The 24,694-nt window shown below is 34.3% G+C and overlaps 4 protein-coding genes across 12 annotated transcripts; 1 reads left to right on the forward strand and 3 right to left on the reverse strand.

Moving 5' to 3' along the window:
- Positions 1-1,495: 1,495 nt before the first annotated feature.
- LOC107175535 (protein MKS1) lies at positions 1,496-2,742 on the forward strand. The gene has a single exon (XM_015527019.3). The coding sequence runs from the start codon at positions 1,721-1,723 to the stop codon at positions 2,390-2,392; it is 672 nt and encodes a 223-aa protein (XP_015382505.1). The 5' UTR covers positions 1,496-1,720; the 3' UTR covers positions 2,393-2,742.
- A 300-nt stretch (positions 2,743-3,042) lies between these two features.
- Positions 3,043-6,456, reverse strand: LOC102608741 (hypothetical protein). Its single transcript, XM_006464553.4, has 7 exons — positions 6,070-6,456; positions 5,371-5,518; positions 5,229-5,282; positions 4,656-4,747; positions 3,883-4,109; positions 3,512-3,688; positions 3,043-3,417 (listed from the first exon to the last, which is right to left on the reverse strand). Exons 1-7 carry the CDS (start codon positions 6,258-6,260, stop codon positions 3,302-3,304), a joined length of 1,005 nt encoding a protein of 334 aa, XP_006464616.1. The 5' UTR covers positions 6,261-6,456; the 3' UTR covers positions 3,043-3,301.
- Positions 6,457-7,081: 625 nt separating this feature from the next.
- LOC102607669 (uncharacterized) lies at positions 7,082-10,281 on the reverse strand. Of its 5 annotated transcripts, none has more exons than XM_006464550.4 (7): positions 9,853-10,281; positions 9,357-9,462; positions 8,597-9,094; positions 8,226-8,447; positions 8,005-8,129; positions 7,707-7,907; positions 7,082-7,249 (listed from the first exon to the last, which is right to left on the reverse strand). In XM_006464550.4, exons 2-7 carry the CDS (start codon positions 9,440-9,442, stop codon positions 7,182-7,184), a joined length of 1,200 nt encoding a protein of 399 aa, XP_006464613.1. In that variant the 5' UTR covers positions 9,443-9,462; positions 9,853-10,281; the 3' UTR covers positions 7,082-7,181. The 5 variants fall into 5 exon arrangements, with proteins under 5 accessions (XP_006464613.1, XP_006464612.1, XP_024948637.1 ...); XM_006464549.4 differs by having other exon boundaries at positions 9,817-10,281; XM_006464551.4 differs by having other exon boundaries at positions 7,083-7,249; positions 9,357-9,442.
- A 4,298-nt stretch (positions 10,282-14,579) lies between these two features.
- LOC102606796 (uncharacterized) lies at positions 14,580-24,383 on the reverse strand. 5 transcript variants are annotated; one of them, XM_025092861.2, is made up of 9 exons: positions 19,625-19,930; positions 19,117-19,285; positions 17,505-18,190; positions 17,304-17,394; positions 17,061-17,218; positions 16,918-16,969; positions 16,738-16,814; positions 16,556-16,649; positions 14,580-15,540 (listed from the first exon to the last, which is right to left on the reverse strand). In XM_025092861.2, the coding sequence occupies exons 1-9, from the start codon at positions 19,625-19,627 to the stop codon at positions 14,972-14,974; spliced, it is 1,899 nt and encodes a 632-aa protein (XP_024948629.1). In that variant the 5' UTR covers positions 19,628-19,930; the 3' UTR covers positions 14,580-14,971. The 5 variants fall into 5 exon arrangements, with proteins under 5 accessions (XP_024948629.1, XP_006464607.1, XP_052299868.1 ...); XM_006464544.4 differs by lacking the exon at positions 19,625-19,930 and adding an exon at positions 24,242-24,383 and having other exon boundaries at positions 17,505-19,285; XM_052443908.1 differs by lacking the exon at positions 19,625-19,930 and adding an exon at positions 20,348-20,452 and having other exon boundaries at positions 17,505-19,285.
- Positions 24,384-24,694: the final 311 nt, after the last annotated feature.

Genomic DNA, 24,694 nt, shown 5'->3' on the forward strand with positions numbered 1-24,694 from the left:
TAATATTCATACTTCAAGATGAATTCTTTTAATTCCAAGAATGCAAATTGTGAAAATTGAGAATATATAATTTAAATCAAATTTAATTAAATTATACTTTTGGAGGAAAAACTCTAGTATTGAAAAACGGCTACAATTTTGCTTAATGTCACGTGATGAGTGTTTTGCGCAACGAATCTATGCAGCACTTAGACAACCTTTGCCGAATGTTGCTAAGGAAGCCTTGAACTTCTCGACTAGCTAAGTCTAGAGGTTTTTGGAGAGTTAGAGAGAAGAGAGCAATGGAGCCGAATAAGAGAAATTATATTACTCAAAGAGTGCTTACACGAATGCTTGAGTTGCTTGCTCTAAGTTTGTTGCTCAAATGCCAAATGCCATGCCCTATTTATAGGGGAGGCTTGCCAAGCTCTACAATTCTAGAGAATTCTACCACTTGCTTAGAATTCTAGATATTTACATGAGCTAGAAATGTGTAGAGAATTATATATATGTACAAGCTCAAATGTGCTAGAATTGCCTAGAAATTTCTGAAATGGGGCCAAGCTAGCACTTTTGGCCTGGAATTGTGGGCAATTGGGCTAACAACTTGGGCGGTCCGCAACATTAAGCTATACAAGTGGTTGCATCTTAAATAGAGGCGATGGAGAACGACCAAATAAACTCATGTCTCCAGTGCTAATTATTTATCAATTAAGAGCACAACAATATAGTAAGAGAAAGAGAGAAAGCAAATAAGAGGCTCAATGATAGTTTAGTGATAACTTATATTAAATCTCAAATGTATACAATGAAGGAGTAAAATGAAGGAGATGAACCCCCCATTATAGTTTTATAACCATACAAATAAAGTAAATGATTAGAAAATGGATACATCATTAGTCATAAATTCTTATGAAATAGTAGAAATTATAGGAGATAAAGAGTTGTTTGGTGAAGAGATGAAGAGCTGCTCTGATAAATATCCATATTGTTATAACTATTTCGTAACAATTTTGACATATATAGACAATATGTTTTATTGTCTATGATTTTTATAAATTATAATGTGATTCCACTTTATATCATAGACAATATGTTTTATTGTCTATGATTTTTATAAATTAGTCTAAAACTTCACTCACTAGCGATTCAAAATATTATATATGCCATTTCATTAATACCCTTATTACATATATTTATTTTTTATCATATAAATTTTTTTTATTATTTTATTATTTATCCATTTTCTTTATCCTATACTTATTCAACTATCAATTTTTTTTAGTGAATGAGAATTTTAAATATAAGAAAACTTTAGATGAGAGTGTTTTATAATAACTTCACCTCTTTGTGCTTAAAATTATAATTTTTCTAATAAATTTTAAATATTGTTTAATACATTAAATTTTAATTCAAATAGTTCTTAGTTGGCTTAAGTTTTAGACACACATAGCTATGTGTGTCCAAAGACTGCTAATAAACAAGTGACCCACATGAAGATATTGAAAATCATTATTCTTAGAAAAAATTTTGAGGTCAAAGTCAATTATATGAAGCCCCGTTCCAATGAATATATGGTGTTTTTTTGAAAATCATCTCTTTCGTCAAACCATTCATTTCTGGAGCGGTAGAGATTTTTTTTTTTTCCCCATCTTAGCTCTCTCTCAAGTCTCAAATCTCAATCATTTTTCATCTGTAAAATCACACCCCTGCACTTTTATATTTTCTCGATTTTGACCATATGGACTCGTCAAACTTGCCCAGCGCGGGCCAGAGGAGACAGGATCAGCTGCAAATCCAAGGCCCCCGGCCTCCGCCGCTAAGCATCCACAGAGACTCCCACAAGATCAAGAAACCACCAAAGCCACCGCTGCCGCCGACGGAGCAGCAACCCCACCACCACAGCGAACGACAGCAGCCGGTGATCATCTACTCCATCTCTCCCAAAGTCATCAACGTCACAGTCGCCGACTTCATGACCACTGTCCAGCGCCTGACCGGTGCCTCTTCTTCTTCTTCCGGCGACGGAGACGTTTCTCCAGCTGCGAGAATAGCGGTGGTGGAGAAAGTCATGGACAGTCCCAGGGATAAGGCCAGTTCCGCTGCTGTAATAAATAATGATTACGTGGTGGAAGAAACAGAAGATCAAGGAAGAGGAGAAGGGGCTGAATTTGAAGTGGGTCGAGTTCCGGGGATACTGTCCCCGTCGACGTTGCCGCCGCTGGTTCAAGAAATGTACTTCTCTCCAACGGCGGCGTCGGCATCGGCGGGGGCTGACCCATTTGGGTTATCTACGCATGGGAATTATGGGTTCTTGAATAACAGTCCATCTGCTTCGGGTTTGTTCTCATCAGGTTTTTTGGGTTCTCCTGTTTTATCTCCTGATTTTTTTGGTCAAATTTGGAATTTTTAGTAATTTCAAGTCCTTCCAGTACCATTTAACATTTCATGGTAGCTGTAATCATTGTCGTTGTTGATTGAAAAAAAAAAAAAAGAGAAGAAAGAGATTAGTAGTTCTGGATTCAAGAGTCTTGAATGTAATTCTTCTTGGATGTCCGATATATAGGATGTTGTGTGTGTGTGTATTAAAAGGGATTGGTGGTAGATAGGATTTTGAAATGTGTAGGGGACTAATTGTGATTAGTAGTAGTGGGTAAAATTTCTTCAATTTTGCAAAAACGGTTGGTGGGAGATGGATGTAACTTGTAACGATGTTTGTAACATGTATCACTTGATCATTTATTGAGGTTGTTGTAAATTTAATGCAGCTGGTATCTAACTCATAACTTTTAGCCAATCTGATAATATCAGTTCAACCATCAAGAGTCTGATCTAACTATTGTTTTGTTAACTTCTCTAATCCCTTTTAGTTGTTAGTTTAAATAGTAATCTTATAGGACTTTTTTTTTTTTTTTTTTGGAAGGGATATTGTTGTTTCATAGCTGTGGCTTTTTACCAAGCACTATCATACTGTACAAATATCTAGAAGTAGTAACCAAACATTGCCAATTCGTGTCCCCATTTTGCGGCTCATTTCATCGCATTGAAAATTCCAAAACCAGGTAATGGCGAATAAACACTTCAATAAGAATTAGTTTCGATAGTGCAAAAACTCTATGCAACTTCCCAGAAGCCCTAGAGGCAAAATAAATAATTATGTACAAAAAAGTCATATTTAATTGCGTTCAAAAAGTCAATTTAGAGGGATTCAAAACCAGCACGCTTTAGGTCGTGCATTCCCCCGGTTGCTTCCTGAGTGCTGAAGAAGAAAATCACTTTTGCTTCTGCAATAAATGAGCCGCCTCCAATGGGGTAAAGAAGATCATCCTAGTGTCTTTGACACTGTTGAATTCCATGTACCTCCGATCAATGTTCCAACCCTCTCTCCCTGTATGGCTTTTGCGATGTTACCAGGCTGGTTTAGGTTGAAGACAACAACTGCATCAAGGAAACAAGCTCATTGCAATTATATGACAATGTCACCAACCCACAAGAGCCAACAGCAGTTAAGTTAAAGATGATCTCAATATACCCGGAATGTTGTTTTCTTGGCACAAAGTAATGGCCGTCATGTCCATTACTGAAAGATCTTTTGATGTCACCTCCTGATATGTTAGAGTATCAAGAAGACGGGCATTTGGGTTACGCCTAGGATTATCATCATAAACCCCATCAACATTTGTAGCTTTCAGAACAACCTCTGCATTAACTGACTCAACAATTGGATGTTGATTAGATTCTTGGAACAGCAAAACTAAATTGGTATAAAAGTCCAGCAATGTATCACAGTTATCTTATTCATAAGTTCATATGCTCAGAACAGTGCGAGTAAGCATGCCAAGAAGTACCCACATTACAGCAGGTACCATCAAGTTTCAATGTGCCAATAAATCAAAGACTTACTTTCAGCACATCGAAGTGCGGCAGCTGTATCTGTGGTGAAGAATGGATTTCCTGTTCCAGCGGCAAAAATAACAACCCTACCCTTCTCCAAATGCCTCACAGCTCTTCGCCTAATATATGGCTCTGCAACCTCTGACATACGAAAAGCAGTCTGCACCCTGGTGGGAATGCCGATACTCTCCATGGTTGCTTGAAGAAATATAGCATTCATGACAGTCGCCAACATTCTACAACATTGAGTTGATCAGTAGTAGGGAAGTAAAATCAGAAAACTGTGCTTATTAAAATAATTCTCTTTCACTGACAGATGGTGAAACACCATTATTTTTTAGGAGCAAAAAATGAGTTAATAAACAATAATTCAATATTATAGGTTGTAAGCACATGTACAAGCTTGTAATAAAAGAAAAGAACCAAAAATGTATATAGTTTTTAAACCCAACTAGCATCTTTGTTACAACGCAAGACTTCAACTAAGAGTATTCTACTTCTACAGTGTGATAATTCTCCTGTGCACCAGATTCTAACATGCTTCAATAGGATCCAATACAGCATGCTTAATTACAATATTTCGTTGAGCCATTCTCATTCTCATCCACAAAAAGGGCAGGCACGAAAAAGCTTAGTTATCTTTCCATGGACAAAGTCAATTCCAAATCAGTTTGCTATAACCATAAACTGTCCTAGATGGAAACTGAACTTCTATGTGGGAACAGAGGCACTCCTTCGTGAAATTAAAATGCACTCAATCAATCAAGATTAAAAGGAAATACCCAATGTAATCAGCGGATGAGCGGTCAAGGCCACTATTTCCTGCTGCTGATGCCCCACGGAATATGTTTCCCCCTCCAACCACAATAGCAACCTGAAACATTCCCCAAAAATGTTTTAGACGATAGACAGTGGAATGGAAACGGACTATGAACCTACTTTGGAATTCACAATCCCTTTGATTAAATAATAACCCGAACATAAACACAGAACCGTTATCCCTTTGATATTTATTCTTCTTCCCTTCATAACATATTGTGGTTCTCCTTTTTTTTTTTCTTTTTCCCTAATTGCCAAATTATGCAGGTTCTATCCATAAGACACTCAAACCGCATTACGTCACTCATAGTTATGTCCTTGGGAATACTCAAACTACTAACTATACTCATGTCTACAAGATAATTCAACAAAAATCAGCAATATGCTATGAAAATGCAAATAGAGAAAGTAATAAGAGTTTCTAACTAAAGAGAAAAAAGAACTATATACACATCCACAAAAATATAAAGAAAAATAGGAACTAAAAAAACAAATAACATGCCACACAAATAAATCTGAAGGGACAGAAAATTAACCTCTATGCCAAGGCGAGTAACCGATGCAACCTCTCTAGCAATGGCCATTGTAATCTACATTTAAAGATAAATCCATCCATAAAAACCACAAGAACAAAGATAAGAGAAATCTTGAGAATAGCGTAATCCTTCACATTTCAACCTTCGGGTCAATGTTTTGTGTGTGATCTCCTGCGAGTGCTTCTCCACTCACTTTAAGCAGCACCCTTTGCCATTTGTAGGATGGCTTCGACATCCCATTGTCATTCAATGTCACTCCAAAGGGAGACATAGATGACATTTGTGGCTGCCTGTTAAACAAATGACATTAAGACAGTGGATATCTCAGAACTAGCATTTAATTTCAATAAATTAATCTGCCATGAGGAAATCAAATGCAGGTAATGCAAATATTTACATCAGCATATATATTTTCAAAGGAAAAATCACACTTGCAAGGATCAAGAACGTCAGTTAAGCACAACCAAACTTCACAAATATGATTTGGAAACCACTTTAGCAATTAGCAGAATGGAGAAGTAAACTCAAAATGCCCCTCTAGCTCATAAAGCCGATTAAAATTTTCTTCCTCTGTCAGCTCTATAATTCAGCCTTCTTTTCTTTCATGTGCAAGAACAAAACATCTACAAATAATACAAAATGGGCATGAACACAAAAACATTAAAACACCAAACACACCAATTAAGAGTACTTGCCAGAAAAGTGGTTATTTTTTAAAAAGCACTTCAAGTGCTCGTCTTAAATAACCAACATAAAATCACATTCCACAGAGACATTTAAACGAACAGAAGATGTGCATATTACCACCGATTCAAGATGCGACGAACTCAAGCATTATTACCTTCCATTCGTGGGGTTTTGAGCAGAACCCATATCAGAAGAAGAGCAACAGTTGACCACCAGCCGTCCATTTGAGGTCTGCTGATGATTATGGAAACTCATAAGACTGCTCCGATGGATTCTAGAAGAACCCAAGGTAGAAGAAAACGATAGCAAATTTGACGATGATACAGTAGAAGTGGAGATTGCCATCCAACAGTCCAATTACAAAGTTTCTTCAAATTCCTGCCGCCAAATTGATAAAAGATTTGAGCTTCTTGCACTCCGTTTAAGTGTCTTTTGTTCCACTAACGGATAATGCCTTTCAATAATAAATTAATAATTTTTTTTTTGGGGCCAAAAACCCAAAAAAAAAAAAAACAAAATGAATCAAATGTGAAATGCATGTTGTGCTTGTTGTCAGTGTTGTTGGAATTTGGCTAAAAAAAGTTATTCGAGTCAATTACGTTAGAAAATATCTTCTTGTTTTTTTTATTTTGTATTAATAGAAAAAAAATTATCTGTGGACCACCTCAATTTCATTGAAATTTTATACACTCACTCAAGAGTTCTAAAAATATCTTCACGGCACTTAACTTTCAGTTTTTTATTAACAAGACATTTTAAGTAACTAAAAAGTAGTCGGGCTTTTTATTTATTTATTTAATTCCAACAGTTACTTTTGCGGGCATGTTTGTCATTATATTTTTTAATGCAAGGGTAATTGGTAATTTACTGTCTTCATAATTTTTTTACATTTCATTGGTAAAATCATATCCATAAAATTCCAGTGGCAAATTAGCCTTTCACCATAAATTCTTTAAAATTAAATTTTCTGTAATGACGAAGTGGCTAAATAATAGAAAAAAAAAAGTTAGATGCTGCATAGACATTGTTATAATTCTTTAATAGTTACATCAACAGAATTGAAGTAGTGCAGAGACAATTTTCTTAGAAAAAAAAATTTTTTTTTAAATTTATTTTATAAGTACGTGATATTTAAGATATAAAATTTTTTTAAAAAAAATTGCAAGTTTTTATGCTACATATCAGTTATAGCGTCCAACATTTAGAATTGATGGCACTGATTGGAGTGATGCACAAACAAGCATTGTTTTACAACTGATATGGGAATCAAAAGCCATGAATTAGCCCTGTATTGGTGGTCTCCATGCATGCGCTACTTGGAGACCAAGAATGATCTGAAAAGAAAACAAATGCATCTGTAAAACCGAGGTAACAATACTTAATGCTCCTGTCGAAATGAAGTAATACGAAATGTATTGGAGCTCATTATGTCTAACTAAGGTCATACAAGAATGCCTGCATTTCATCGCCATCAAAATCAGGCTGTTTACTTATTTAGGCTCAGGCCTCCAATACAAGGCGAGTACTACTGCTGCGAGATTGACAGCTTTTGTAATCATGTAAAAAAGATTTAATCCCAGAAGTGTTTGTTTGTACAGAAAAGGGAAAGAAAAGAATGATGTAACAGCAAAATTGTTCATACAACCTATAGGAGGAACAGGAGAAAGGAAACAGGATATTTTCTAACTCTTAACTGGAAAAATTTCGCAATCAAGACATCCCAGCATCATGCATAAATTGGTTAAAAGAAGGGATCTACATGCTTTAAAACTTATGGATGAAAGATAGAACCTCTTGGGTCTGATGTGTAACTACATAGGCTCAAAGGACTATGAGGACTCTGACAGTTCCCGAGCTTATTAAGATCATTTTGCTCTTGCCTGCTCAAATTGTGTGTGAGTTCGGTAGTTGTGGCACACTTGGTATCTCCACTTCGGACAATATGATTAATTGGCTCAAACACACCCCACCAATAGTACTTCCTACAGATTCCTGCATAAAAATACATCGGGAAATGATTAAACTCCATGCTTTTGTTCAATTGCAAATTACATTGAAGTTACGAAGCACAAATGGTTATTTAACTTACGCCAATGATCAGGTGGCAATTCACGAGATGAGAAGACCAAGAGCTGCTGATCCTTTATCACTGCCTTAAGAGCGAGGTTGTGGTCGATCATGTCATCCAGGATGCTATCAAAAGCTCTTTCATCACTGTAAGAACATGAAGTGATGAATAATAAAGGCAAAAACTTTAAACAATAATGAAAAACTTCCTTCATAAATATGTTACAATCCAGAAGTAGCTACCTTTCATACTCTGGAAAGAAGTAAAGAGCAGCACCATCCACAGTCGGTGGTGATATCTGAAATCTTTGAGGCCACACATCAGACTTAGACAGGATTTCAACAGGAACCCACAGTGGAAGCACAGATGCCGCATACACCAGTTTTGGACAAGCTCTGACTGTCAAGCGAGCTACAAGTCCAACAGATGTTTGAACCTTGCCACCATTGACTTTGAAGCATCCCCTGTCAAAAATGTGACAGGTTTTTCAAATACAAAACAACCTTTCCTCATGTCGAAATCACAAAGCTAGCAAAACAGAAAGTTCTTAAATGTTTAGTAGCTAAAACACTGATGCTACTGCAGTAAAACAACTAAAGAGGACAACCACTACCTCCAAATAGGATCAACAGTCGATCGAGAATGGACATTGTTGCTGGATTCTAAAGGTAGAAAATTGCATGATGAGTTCGACAGACCATCAAAGATAGTGGGGACTGACTGAGAAGCTTCAGATTTAATTTCTTTGGATTCTCCATCTGAGGCATCGCTGTCTTCCTGTATCAATCTCCTCCTTTTCTTTCTAAGCTCTTGATTACAAACTGTTTCATCAGAATATGGCAGCCTTTTAAACTCCTCATTAGAGACTGAACAATCCCCTTTGGGCTGCTTTGTCTCAGGTGACCTGCCCACATGAACATTAGTCCTGCATCTTGAGAAACTGGTCTGCTTTCGTAGCTCCTTCCTACTCAATCTAACTTCAGCAGCTTCAGTGATGCGATCACTTTTTCTGGATGGAACTGGACCAATCTTGGTATCCTTTGGATTACATTCCTCACATTTCCAAACAACCTTTTCCTTTTTGCTTTTCGGCATTACATCCAGACAGTAACTAACATGCACAAGAATGAAGTATGAGAGGCAGGGGAAGAAAAAGAAAAACAATATCATCAATTATCATGCAAACAATTAGCACAGAGATGAATTGGTATGAGTAGATGATGGTAATGCGAGATAAAGCATTAAATTACAAGAATGCTGTCATTGAATTCAACTCCGATCAAACTGGTATTTCAGACCGAGTAGGAAACCAAAAAAATGTTCGATCCTAAGTACTGCAGAAGTAAGAATGGAGGTCTACTCATTTAACATACCGATGCTCTGCAGAAACCTTACAGTCGACACAGTAAATAAGGTCGTTTAAGACACCTTTATCACCACACTTCTGACAAATATTCATCTGCAAGGAAGCTCAAAAGACTACCAATCACAATTAGAGAAGATCTTATTGTTAAATGGATACATAGAATAGGCTAATCTCATCCCTTCACATAAGAGCAAAGCAATCGATTATCATCTATGTCAATACATTTTAGTCCATTCCCAAGTACTCGTTCACTTAACATTGAAAAGATCTAGTTAGACTCTCGTGAAGCACCGATCTTAATGGATAACACTAAAGACTAATAACAAGAAGAATCCCGACAATCTTGGCTCACAGTAAGAGTCTAATATCTATCTCTCTAATAAGTAGATATTTCAAATAACAGTTAATGAGAGAATAAAATAAAAATCAAGATAATAGAAACGTAAAGGACGATATCAGAAATTTACCTTTCAAATTTAAGTGAAAATGGAGTTAAAATCTACCTTCCAATTATCTATCAAAGATTAAAACCCTTAGCCTCAAAGCAACTCACGCCACTGCCTCATTTTCTCTCACTTTCGCCCTTTCGTTCTTTCAACGTACCGGCCACCTCTTTTTGTTTCTTTATATGTTAAGATTATTTGGCATTGGCTTGAGATAATTTCTTCCCATTAATTCTTCTAAACCAAATTCCAAGACTGAACAGAAAGGTTAAAAACAGAAAAGTTGATCCATCAACTCATTTATTTCTCCTCCACTGAGAATAACTAACCTAGACTGTTTTACATTTTGAATAAACACAAGATTATGGAGCATTTACAGCTATCAGTTTGTATGTAACACTTCCTTTTCTTGCTATCTCGTCACTCCGTATCCCATTTTACCTATTCTGCTAGAGGTGGCCAAAAAGCCGTCGCCCCTTAAAAAACCAAACCATCGGCTCAGTTAGGTTTTTAAAATTAAGGCAAAGGAATTAAGGGGTGGGCATTTTTCGGTTCGGTTCGATTCGAGTTCAGAATTGAACCGAACCAAACCGAAACCGATCGGTTTTAAAAAACTCAAACCGAACACAAATTGAATTTTAGTTCTAAAATTCGGTTCGGTTTGGTTTGTTCGGTTCGCACATATTCCTGTATTTTACAGTTTTAACCAAATCTTACTGTATTTTACAATTTTCACCTGCATTTTACAAATTATAAATTCATAACAAGAAAAATAAAACACAAATAGTCTACAATACACAAGCAACAACATCAAATACAAAGCCTTCAAGTAAAAAATAAAATAACAAAAGTCCTAATACAAAATAGTCACAATTCAAAAACAAACCTAAATTTAAAATCTATTACAAATTATAAGTTCATAACAAGAAAAATAAAACACAAGTCTACAAAACACAAGCAACAACTTCAAATACAAAGCCATCAAGTAAAAAACAAAATAAGAGAAAAAACAATTTCATCCGCCACCCACATCGCCTACATCAAAATCCCATGCTCTAAACAAAATAAGAGAAGCCTTCAACTTCAATACACAAGCAACAATTTCATCTACCACCCACATCACCTACATCAAAATTCAAACTTTCAAAGTGAGCCAAAGCACTCAATAATTAAACTAAATAAAATAAAGTGATTTAATAATTAACAAATAAATATATATCAATTTAATTACCTAAAACTGGTTTATTTCAACTGCAATTTTCATGTTGACCTACAAAGTTGGTCGGCCGTTGTTGATTTGCGAAGTTCTACATAAAAAAATTGGACAAATTGAACAAGTTTAGAAATACTTAAAAAATAAACTTAAATTAAAATTAAACAAATTATATAAGGTTGATAATACTTAAAAAGTAAATTTAAATTAAAGTTTTACAAAATATACCTTCCGCAAGTTGATCCATAAACTCATTGTCTTGAACTAATTTATTTAGGTCCGATGTTGTATCCACGAAAAGAGAAGTCCGCAACCAATTTTGTAACAATACCAATGCTTCCACCATGTCTGGAGTCAAAGAGCTTCTATACTGATCTAGTATACGACCTCCAGTACTAAAGGCAGACTCAGAGGCAACAGTAGACACCAGAATAGCAAGAACATATTATTATATATCAAAAATTAAAAAAAATTAATAAAGATTTGATGTTACCTTCAAAGATGAAGAAAACTGCAAAGTCGCATCATGAAAAGTTTTTAAAAACTTGACTATGCGTCGAGTATTTTCCCAATCACTGTACAATGGCGGGCCCTTCCTTTTTTTCTTCCCACCCTCTTTTTCATTGAAATAAGCATCATAAAGCTTATCTTCAAGTGTCATTCGGTCAAATGCCGACTTAAATCTCAATGTCGTATTCAACATGGAATATGTAGAATTCCACTTGGTGGGACAATAAAAAATCACACTTCCTTGACAATTAATCTTCTCTTATTGCACATGAATTTGAAATGCTTGCATCCTGACAATAGAAGATCTCACATACTTCACCTCATTCCGAACACTAACTATATTCTGCTCTAATTCCTTCAACCCTTCAGTAACGATCAAATTCAATATGTGTGCATAGCAACGAACATGCAAATAATCTCCATTCAACACTAAGCCATCATCCCTCCAAGTCTTCACTCTATCAATCAAGTACCTAAGAGCACCTTCATTTGGACTTGCATTGTCAACAGTTACAGTAAACACTCGCTCAATACCCCAGTTAATTAAACATTTTTCAAGTTGCTTACCAATTGTCTCCGATGAATGATCATGAACAGTGTTAAAACTGATAATCTTCTTATGTAAGTTTCAATCTCTATCAATAAAGTGAGTTGTAATGACCATGTTGTAATAAAAGTCCAAATATCCGTGGTCAAAGATACTCTTTACTTATTCCCTGCCAATAAACTCTTCAACTTAGTCTTTTCCTCTAAATACATCTCAAGAGTATCCCTACAATGGTTCTTCGTGATGGGAGAAGATATCTCAGAGCTGCAACACTACAAAAATGCCTAAAATCTGGATTCTCCACAACAGAAAAAAGCAATTAATCAAGAACAATCGTTTTCACGGTGGCCCGTCTGCAAGCGTTTTGACTAAATCCCTTGCTACAACTTCATCACTACCAACATCTTGAGTAAATATTGTTTGGTCTTTTTGCAAGTCCTTGAACTTTTGACATCTTTCACGGTTATGAGTTCTCAAAGTGCTAGTCCCACATTCAAATTCTTCACCACAGTAGTTGCATTTACACTTTGTATCATTATTTGGAAGTCTAGTAAAATGTTGCCACAATGTTGATCTTGGAGCCATTTTTTTCCTTGGTAGTGGTGGTTTGGATGACGATGACTTTTTCCGCTTGTTTCCACCGGTGACAATTGTTGCCGAATCATTTTCATTATCATCAACTTCAACTTTATGCTCAAAATCATTGGCTACACAATCAAGGTTGTCTTGAACTCTTGAATAATTAGACATCTGAAATAAAAAAATTAAAAAAAAAGCAATCTTGATTTATTTAATAATTTGATTTACTTTCAATGAAAAAAATTGAAACAACAACTTTAATTTACTTCACAATTATGCTAACTAATTATAAATTTATTCTTGAATTTTCTTTTCTATGCGGCAATATTTGTTTACAATTGCATAATTATGGCATTGGCAATTCAAATTCAACTAGTTAACATGATAATAATGGGATATTTAAGTAACTTCAAGTCTTCAACCACCAAACAATATCTACTTTTTCTCATCCATTTTCAAACTAAATAGAAGTTACAGGACCACAAATATTCTTTGTATCCAAATTCCGAAAGCAATGAAGGGTGTTGATAATTTAATATTTACTTATCAATATTCTCACAATATACAATTATACAACTATTTCACTTGCAATGGCCATATCTAATTACCCATTATATTTGCTCATTGTACAATTCCAGACTTCCAACAACCGATATACACCAACACCAGCACAAATTTAACCCCATATAAGCTTCAATTTAAACAAAAAGAAAACAAACACAAAGGCCACAACATAAATTAAAAAAAAAAAAAGAACCTACAGCAATGAAGATTAAAGATGTGGGCTGATGGCAGGAGGTTTGGACCAGTGAGAGGGAGACTGTGAGGTGTGAGACTGTGAGTGATAAGAGAAGACGAGTGGCAGTTAGAACAGTGAGGCTCGAAGACGAGCGGCAATCGCTGACCGTGAGCGTGAGGGATAGAGCTAGTGAACGCGTGAAACCGTGAGAGACCGAGGGCTTTGACGGCGTCACCATGCTTGAAGGGATGTGCCACCGCTGACCGTGGGGCGAGGGACTTAGGGAGAGGCGGCGAGTCACCGATCCGGTGAGGGAGACACCAATGATAGCTGGATTTTGGACTTTAGGTTTAGGAATTAGGGTTACGAAATTAGGATATCAAAAAAGGGAATTTGGGATTTAGCTTTTATATTTTTTAATTTTGATTAAAATAATTTGTAAATAATTGGACTAAACTGATCGGTTCTTCGATTCTATTCGGTTTTGAAACGAATAGAATGTAAACCAATCGGTTCTTATAATTTCAAATCATTCGGTTTTTTGCCTTAGAATCGAACTGAACCGAATTAAGTTTTTTCGATTCAGTTCGGTTCTGAAAAAACCGAACCATTTGCCCAGCCCTAGTTTAAAACCAAAAAAACCCAATTCAACCAATTAAATTTGGCTTCTATTTTGTAAAAAATACCAATTGATTCAGTTTATTTCGAAACCGGATCGAACCGACATGCACCTATATATATATATAACAAAATAAATGTATATATCTTTTAAATGCTGACCATATAGTGTATATAGCAAATTGGTATTTTAAAAGATGCAAACATCTTCACCAAAAAATAATTGTATGTATATACATTAATACATATATATAATCCCTCTATAGTAAGCACATCTCCATTTTATTAAAAGGACGATGCACATTAAAATATTAAAAATTATATATTTTAATACATTAAAACAATATATTTTTATTTGTCAGTGACATTCTCACTAGAGAATTATTATTATTATTATTATTATTACGTGTGGATCCCCACTTTAATATGACTACGGGGCAAAATAAATGTATATATATCTTTTAAAATGCTTGTCATATGGTACATATAACAAATCGGTATTTATTAAAATACAAACATTTGCACCGAAGAAAATATATATATGTGGGTGTATATGTATGTGTATTTATGTGTGTGTAAAATTTGATAACAAAACAAAGGTGGTGATATTTGATATATACTCAAGACACCAAAACCATCGCTCAAGGAAACAGACGGGGATTGGCTCTAAAAATGTAATTGTATCCCGTTTTCTTTCGTTTGGTCCTATAATTATTATTCACAAGAAAAATAAATATAGATAAAGCCACCTTAATGAGCTGATCAGCCACTAAAGCCTCGTGACATGAAGATTTGTCAAGATAAACTAACTTACAAAACATGTCAGAGTACTTCACCTACTGAGATCTGAGCAACCTAAAATATATACAGTGAGTTCGGCACAATGCATTTTTCTGAATCTTCATGCCATCTTAAGCCTGCTTCTAATTTTACTAGCATATCATTTGTGTTGAGTTATGATCTGTGCCAGCTCCTAGAGCCTAATTGGCAACCCATAGTTGTGGAATGTCTTGATCATACCATCACATCCGGCTGTCACAATTACAAGACCCCATGTTGCAGAAATTGCTCTGACATCATCGACATTGTTCAGGCATTGTTGTTGCAGCCGCTGCTGTTGAGGATCCTGGCAATATCCGTCACCATCGATTGTTACATCCCATAGAGGAAGTTTCTCCGCAGGCCACGTTGCGGAGCCCCTGCAAGGACCGTCATTAGAGAACCAACTACCAAGAGAAAAACGTTCCGAATCTCTGATCCAGGGCGCAGTCTCTAGATTGTCCCATTTCTGTGAGCAATCCCGAAGACTACTACTACATAGACTCTTCTGTTCTGTTCCGATGCCTGGCCATTGTACTGCAACAGACACGCCCTCAGAAAAGAAATGCTCACAAGAACGTACAGAGTTTTTCTGTTTCGATGATGGGAAGCATAACTCATCATAGTTCCAGACATAAACACGACAATCATCTCCAATTGAGATTATGTGTTTCCCCGTTGTGGTAAATGAAGCCGACATTTGGCTTCCAGACTTTGGAAGACCTGCATTATTAAATAATTGCTTTAGGAAGACAGCAACATATTGCTCCAATATTAAATAATATAAAGAATTGGATGATTCCCACAAGATAAATGCTATTAATTCAACTTCAGCTAATGTGAACATAATAAAAATTAAAAACCTTGTTAACTGTGCCTACATTCACTGTTTGTGTAAAATGCTTGCAATTTTGAAAAGTATTACTAGAAAACCAAGAATGACAACTCCATTAAAAAAGATAACTACTAACAAAATACAAGCACTAGTACAGCTGTAAAGCTTAATGGGAAAAGGCGATCAACTTTGTAAGGTTTTAATACAATGAAGCTGATTCTCCTTTTCTTAAACTCATCAAAGTATAGATGCAATGTATGAGTAAGATGTCAAGGCTAGATAGAATATTTATGGGAAACGATACGAATATGCATAGAAACTTCAAGAAAATACAAGTTTCTTATCACTATGTAATAAAAAGAAGGGAAGTAATATATTCTTTTCCTTAATGTATTGGTAGTAAGAAGCTTGTAATAGTACACATGGATGTGATTGACTAACAAAATATGATTTATAAGGTTCACGGTGTAGCTGTAATGAGATTTCAAGCTGAACCAAAGATTTACAGCTTTCTGGAGTTGGATTGGAAAAAGCAATCTTGAAACAATATAAAAATTTTGTTTGTCTTGACGTGGAAGTTGATTGGAATAATCCTGTGAATATAATTTATAAGGATAAACAAAAACACTGAGTAATAAAACAAATGTCTTTTAAAAATGCACCTTCTGGAAAACAGTTACACAACAGCTTGTTTGAAAGGAGATAAAAGCAAACACAAAACAAAAAAAGCATTATCGATTTCCATTTTTCCGAAACATGCTCAGTGAACTTCCAAGTCTGATGCTTTGTTCTTTAACTATTATGCATTGACTCTATGTGGGTGGTTAAGTTTCACTTGGTTGAAAATTGAAATGAAAATCAAAGTAAAAATGTTTCAAAGTATGCTATATTTCAAACATTTACCTTTAAATTTATGAATGACATCAACTCCATCAAGTATACGGAGTTTGGAATCTTCTGAAGTTATCATAATTCTTTGAGATTCGTCCCTGGAAAACTGCAATGTGAGATGATATGGGATGTCAATAATGAACAAGATTATGGTCTGTGTAATATAAATGCTAGTTAGAGCTGCTAGTGCAAACCTGAATCCCAGTTATTTTGTTGCCAGAGGTTTTCTTCCTATCGTGGAAATGTACCTTTTCTAGCTTGAGATCATTACCTGCATAGTCACAAAAGCAGTTTAGGCATGCCTCAAGAAAAAATGATCAACTCAGATTCACATTTTAATAAGTAAAATCCCAAATAGATGGAAGAAGAAGTACCTGATGCTTTATAAAAGTGACAAATGCCTGTAATGGAACCAACTATGAACCCCTGCTTGTATAAGAGTTAACAAAAGTACTTCAATAGCAATCTTACAAACTGGAGTATAAATTTGCGGAAAGATTGTGCTCTCAGATAATACCTTTCCATCAGGAATGTAACAAATTGCAGATATTACATCGCGTACATCAGCCCAATCAACAACTCGTTTCTCACAAACCCCCCAAATCCGAACTTTCCCATCTATGGAGCCGCTGATGAAGTAATTGTCATCAATGGGATTGAATTGAACGCACGTCACTGTTTCCAATTTAAGACAAGGGAATTAAATTTTGCATCATATTATGGAAAATTTGAATGGAAATGAAACTATAATCATACTCACCATAGTTATGATGATCAAAAACATTTAGACATTGATTGCAGCCCACTTGCCACATACGAACTGTTTTATCCATTGAGCATGAAAGAAGATACTGCAACCAGAAGCTTGAATTAGTATTAACTCAGCGGCTACCCCAATGGAAAATATTAAACATGCTAGAAAGTTTCAATAAAAAGAAAAATTCTTTGCAGGGGTACTCACATTCGAATTAGACCAAGCAAGGTCTAAAACATCACCCTTATGGCCATGAAGCTCTTGCAGCGGTGATTCTTCTATCTGAAAAACCTCATCTGGTATGACAACTGGCACATGACTAGACTTCTTTTTCCCAAACTTAATCTTGCCTTCTTTGGCATTGCTGCCAAAACCACCGTCATCAGTGAAAGATTTGCAAGAGGCAGCCACCGACGTGACATGCCAAATTCTTACAACTCCATCTTCCCCTCCACTTGCCAAATACCGGCCATCTGGGCTAAACTTCAGTGTCCAAATGCAGCCCTTGTGAGCTTGAATTTCTTGACTTGTGTAAAGAGCTGTGAACTCCATACACTTCTTTTTGTTCTGCTTCACCTCCATTTTATTTGCTTTAGGTTTTTCAGAATTTGGTTTTCTTTTCTCAGACATACAGGTCTCTACATTTCTCTTTTTCATGCTAACAATACGTTTCCACAATTTCTTCACTTTCTTTATATTTACACCCTTGCATTCTGGAAAAGGATTTTCAAATTTATCAACTGATTGTGAAAGTCCATTGCTCTCACCTTCGAGAGTAACGACGCATTCATTCATCTGATCTTGCTCCAATTCATCAACCATACAATTGGCCTCACTATCCATTTCTCTATCAAAACAATTCAGATTTTCATCCACCGTGTTCATCGAAGAACCTGAAACAGCTCCACTACATTCAATAATCCTATCCAATCCCATCATCTGCGATGAATCATCAAAAGTAATCTCATTCTTTGAAGAAAACTCAACAAGACCCATTTTACATAAAAAATTCTTACGTCTTTCCTTCACACTTCGTGGCTCACTCATCCAAATATCATAATCTAATTTCCCGGGCCCCAATTCTTCTTCTGATACAACTGATTCTTCGAATGACAAACAATCAGTGGAGTCAAAGAACACATCATCTACACCCTCATCAGAGCTCAGCATGTCTTGTAATCGAGACCAAAATTCCACATTAAAGACCACTTCTCTCAAGCACTCCTCCTATGCATCTAAACAAAAAGCTCACAGACCCCTTAAATAACCCACCGAAACCTCAAATCACGGACCGAGTTTTCCTCTCTAGACTATGTAAATTAATAAGACTAAACAGCTAGTAATAAGTAATTCAACAGAATATACAATTTACTAACATGGGTAAGTACGAGGAACCAGCTTCTAACCCCTCAAAACACCAATGGCAAGTTGCCAATTTTTCGTTTAGCATGTTCTAAACCACCTTTGCTCATTAATCCCAATATAAAATTTGCCTAAAACCCGGAAAATATACAATAATCAAATACAAGCAACACAAACCAAAGCATCAATCAACAAGGTTCTTAGGACTAATATCTTGGTTTCAATGCAAAGCAACAAACAAAAGAAGTCCAAAACAATTACCGACCCACCTAAGATCAAGGCTTGAGCAACACCTCAAAGGTCAATTTTCCCACCTTTGAGCACAATATAAAAAAAGAGCCAAAACTCCTCAAAAGTGCTTTGTATTGAACCCAACAAAAGCACTTCCAAAGGTTGGCAGCACTTTGGCTTGGCAGGCGTAAATTATAAAGCGTTAATGGTGGAGAAAGTAAAGTACTTTTAAAACCTCGAAATTGAAACCAAATCGCCAATGGTGGCTTCTCGAGATCTGGATTTTGATGCGCACGAGCTACAACGACAACAACAAACACAAGCGGCGCTAGCCCGGGAAACAAGAAGCTACAAGCTAGAGTTGTGCTTTCTCTGCTACTATAAATATAATCTCTCTGCAAGAACAAAAAGCAAGCCCACAATTAGTACTACACACAATTAAGCAAATTTAATATTACAAAAAATTAAATTAAATTTTTAACAGATCCCCAGTTGAAAAAATTGGAAATCTAAGTGACCCACATGAGGAAAAATTCAAATTGAGTAGTGAGAGTAATAAATAAAAATCATTAAAACGACTGTACAGAAAACAGTTGCTTAATGGTTATGTAATATGTAGAGATGTAATAATTAGGAGTGTTTCTTTTGAGAGTTTCTAAAAAGGGGCATTAAATGGAGCTAAAAGAATTTACAACATCAACATAATAATGATAATAGTAAAGAAGAAAACGAACCATCCCAAAAATTAACTAACAATCCGGCCTGTGAGAGAGAGAGCGAGAGACAAATGACAATTGGGTTTCATTTTTAACAAATGAACAACAATTTTCTTGGGTGTTGTGTCTTGCAGTTTGATGTATCTTTTGGTGCCCATTAATGTAAATGAAACCAAACCAAAGTTAAAGGTAAAGCTATGATATAGCTTCTGTAGTATTATTAGCAGCAGCCAAGGCCAGCGGCAGCAGCAGAACTCTGTATCTTTTTGCTTTTTAAAAACAGTTTTCCGTGTTTTCTGGGACTCTTGTTTGCTATTACTACAGAAATTTAAAATAACAATAATAATAATGCTGAATTAATTTTAAAAAACAGACCTTTTTGCTTTCTTTACTCCTGTGTTTCCATTTTCAATCATCAATCCCTTTCATTTCTTAAGGTGCTCCTAAATTTAGAACAACTTTTGATCTCTTTTTTTGGGCAAAACAAGTTTTTTCAGAGAGAAGGAAGCAAATTGTTTGTTTTCCAGAAAAGGGTTTTGTTTTTTAAAACTGATTTTACTTGTTTGGGACTGACTGAGCTTGCTTGCATGCATGCAAGCAAATGCAGTAAAACAGAGAAACAAAAGAAACTCACGTGAAATTATTTTCATTTTTTTTTTCTTTTTCTCTTTCAAATCATAACCGATGATGAAAGAAATCAGATCGGAGCATCTATCTGAGCTCACGAAGATCTTCACTTACAGAAAGATATTGTACGGACGGCGTAGGAGAGAGAGATCTGGTGTTGTACGGACGGGAAAGAGAGGTGATAAGATAGATTATGGTCTACTGGAATATAACTTCTACATCCCTACTTGTTTCTTATTCTCTCAAATGGCCCATAGCTTCTATATTCGCATCAAGCAGGTCCTAAACAGTGGTCCTAGATCCCACGGTTTCTTTTTAAGAATATTATTAGATTCACAAAACTCCTAAATCAACCTACATTTCCTTTTTTTATTTTTTCTATATTTTCTCAAATAAGCAAATAGTTTCCATGCCTGCATCAAATAAGTCCTAAAATATAGTACTAAATCCCACAAAGTATTTTTAAGAATATTCTTATATTCACAAAACTCTTATATTAATTTTGTGATAAATCCCACAAAGTATTTTTAAGAATATTCTTATATTCACAAAACTCTTATATTAATGTTGTGATATGACAATTTAGATATCTAAATCTAAAATAATCTATTTCTACTTTTAAATATTTAGAAGAATTTTAATTTTGTGATATGACAGCCTGAATACTTGAGTTTGAAAGAAATTATATTTACTTTTAAAGATTAGGAAGAAAGTCGATTTTTATAATATATACGAAAAATCTCACAATCTAATAAATAAGGAAATTAAATATCCACCACTTAATTGAATAATAGTTGTGCGATATGATAGTCCAAATATTTGAGTTCAAATCAAGTTGTATTTATTTTTAAATATTTGGAAAAAAAATTAATATGCTCAATACATACGAAATTACTTGTATTTAAAAAATAAGGTGAGAAAAAACCCATCACTCAATTAAAGAGTAGTTTACAGACTAAATCCTAATTAAACAAATCAAATTACCTTTATAAGCTAAAGACTACGTAACTTAAAACTTAAGGAGTATTGGTCATTAAGATAAAAAGTAAAGGTCTGTTTGATATGAATGAACAAGGTAGATCCTCTGTTCAGAAATTTTGAGAACCCTAGGGAGCTACATGTTATTACACATAAATTGATTAATGGGGGCAAGCATACAAAACCAAGTGTCCCTACACTCTGACTATGAGTGGGACCCCAGAGTCGCGACCACTCATTTTCTGCCGTTGATTTTGGCAGGAAATCATGATTGGTGTCTCGAGGGTCCCATGCACTTAAAATATCAATCAATTATGACCTCACCCTCCTTCGGAAAAAGAAGGGGAAATAGCCTTATCTTATGTTATCACAGATCAACAATGGCAAATTGATGAAAGGGGGGTTGGGGTAAACGTATTTGGTAAATACAACAAATACTTTTGTGAAAAAAAAAAAAAGACAGAGAGAGTTGATGCAAATGCCAAGATATGATACATTTTTAGTGTGTATCTATCTACATGAGGAAATAATCTTTTCTCATCCTATTATTCTAAATTTGTTGTAGGTTGATTTCATAATTTTTTTCTTAAGATTTTTTTAATTTATATTTGTGATCGTATCTGAGTTCGATTTTTAGGAGAAATAAAGATTAAAAATTAATTTTTATTTTTGTACATCCTTCTATTTTTTTTAAAAAAAATACATTTTTAAAGGTTCGACATAACAATTGTGAAAATTAAAATTAAATGTTTACGTCATTCACAATTTTTAAAACTCGACACGTAATTAAAATGTAACCCAAAATTTGAGAAATCTCATTGGAAAAAAAAAACTTGAAAATTCAATTGCTGAACTATACAAAACTACTATCATGATTGTAGTTTTGCGCTTATGTATTACTTGGATCTATTAAGAATTATAATTTTTTTATCATTTATTAAAAAAGAAGAAAAAAGAGAAAGAAATATGAATGTCTGTACAAAAAAAAGATAAGATAAACAAAGAATGGTTCAAATTATTCATGTAACTGCACATAGATTTAGATTAAATGTTTCTATTCAAATAATTGCAACTTTCTAGCCACTTGTCATTTGTGATATGCATGTACCACTATACATGTCAGGGTAAAGTGAAGAAACAATTTTCAAAGAAAATGGACCATAAATGTGCTGTTTTTGCCTGGCAAAATGATGATATCTCTTTATTTTGTATATAAAAATATATATTTTATTTAATAAATTAATTTCTAATATTTCTTTTTCAAAGCTTTGGATTGATTATGAAATATTGAGACAATAGCTCTATCCGGTAATGGCATCTGTTTTGCTCTGTCCGAGAGATTATGATCCGCACGTGCATTTGCGAGATCTCTTGAGTCATCGCATTAGCACTTATTATTAATTTGTTTAGCTTTTTATGACAAATGAGCCAAGTGATGATCTTTTTCATGTCTTACGTGTTTAATTATTTAATAAAGCATGATTATATAAGAAAAAACAGGTGGTGGAACAATCAAGAAACCCATTTTCTCATTAACTAATTATGCTAACTTTTGACCCCATGTAGTAGGTTATGGGTGAAATATGGATATCTATACAGGGGTACATATGTTACCTAGTTCATTGGTTCATTTAGATTTTTTTAAGGGAGATTTACCAGTATTTTTTTCAACTAAAATTAATATATACTACTTATTTTCTTACTGTTTTTATAATAATATCATAATTTTACACTATTATTTTTATTTTTAAATACGCATATTCATTATTTATTAAATGAATTATATAAAATAAAAATAAAAATTTTAAATATTAAAAATAAGAAATACAAGTTTCCGTATAAATAAAAAAATTAATAATAAAATATTTTCTAACACTTTTTTGTTATTTTTAAACGTCTTTGCTTTATCATAAATACATATTTTATATTCTTAAGATAAAATATCAAGCAAATGACTCATTTACTCTTATTTTCCTTTAAATTTTTTTATGTAAGGTGAGTTATTGATTGTTATTGAAACAGTAAAAGGGTAAGTGATGTATGGAATAAAGATAAATTTATCTCCAATGTTATTAGTGGAAGTTGATTTCTGAGCTAATCTAAATAGATTTATGAGTTGTACTATCTATATATATATATATTTGTAAGTTGCAAGCATTCAAAAATGAAATTACTTCCCGGCATCTCAAGTTTCGTGTGCCAAGAAACTTGGAGAGAAAATGAGAATTCCCAGGCTCCTCAACATAATGCTAAATGGCACTATCAAGACACCGACAAAGAGCAAATTTTAAAAAAATTAATGCAAATCCTATGCCTAAAGTCTAAACCTTTAACTAATACTAAAACAAACTATCTAATTATGGAAGTTATCTAGTAAAAGAGTTGAGAGTTTGGTAATGTTACCAAACTAATGGCTTCTCATGCCCATATATATTCTTTTTATTATTATTATTATTTTTAAAGCAATTATCGAAAACGAAAATACTCCTTTTTATTTACTCAGTCAAAAATGTAAACTGATATGAGCGGAAGATGAATGGTAAAGGAAGACTTCTAAAGAGAAAGAAAACGAGAGAGCGTATAGAATTATATAAGTGTTGCTTAAATGGAATAATTTTCAGGAGAATAAATGAAAATCACGTGAAAAATAATAGTTTTGACTTTGATTGTCAGATTAGTAGGCCAAAGACTAGTATTCAAGCAGCCACATGTGTTTGGACACCGCTATCATGTGATTTTTCTTTTACTCGTTTCTTTTCTTTTCCTTCATATTTTCTCAGCAAACAAACAGACTAGACAAAGAAATAAGAGAGAGAGAGAGAGAGAAATTATATTATCATATCGTAACATAGTTTCTGCAACCCTAAATCACACACACACACAAACACACATACTGTATATACATTACTCCTCCTATTACAAGGCTGAGCAAGCAAATCAAACGAGCCAAAAAAAAAAAAAAAAACTCACAAAAAAAAATCATTGGCACAGCAGAGAAAGCAAAAAAGAGAAAGCAGAAACAGTACTAACCTCGAAGCAAAAGGCAACAACAGTGGCTGAGTCCTCAACAGTAAAGAGCAAATGATCCCAAAATATATCGATGCTTTAATAGATAGAAAGAGAGAGCTAGCGACTACAAAATTATTAGAGGCATATATATATATATATATATATATATATATATATATATATATATATATATATATATATGGCCAATAAATAAAAAATGATATGTGTATAAGATATTATGTTTTATTAATTGATACTATATATAATAAACATTTAACAAAGAAACTTATGAAGCTAGAGCCACGTAGTAAGCCAACTGGCCACCTAAGCAAACAACAATTATAGGGACAAATCTCCGCTCGATCTTCTCTCGATTTGCTCTCAATTTAAATGCAAAAAAGGTGAAACCACACGCTGAATTTAAAAAATAAATCCCATTTGCTAATTAAATATATATAGCCATTGCCCATTGGT

Source organism: Citrus sinensis, chromosome 7, assembly GCF_022201045.2.
Source record: "Citrus sinensis cultivar Valencia sweet orange chromosome 7, DVS_A1.0, whole genome shotgun sequence".
Classification (NCBI taxonomy): Eukaryota; Viridiplantae; Streptophyta; class Magnoliopsida; order Sapindales; family Rutaceae; genus Citrus; species Citrus sinensis.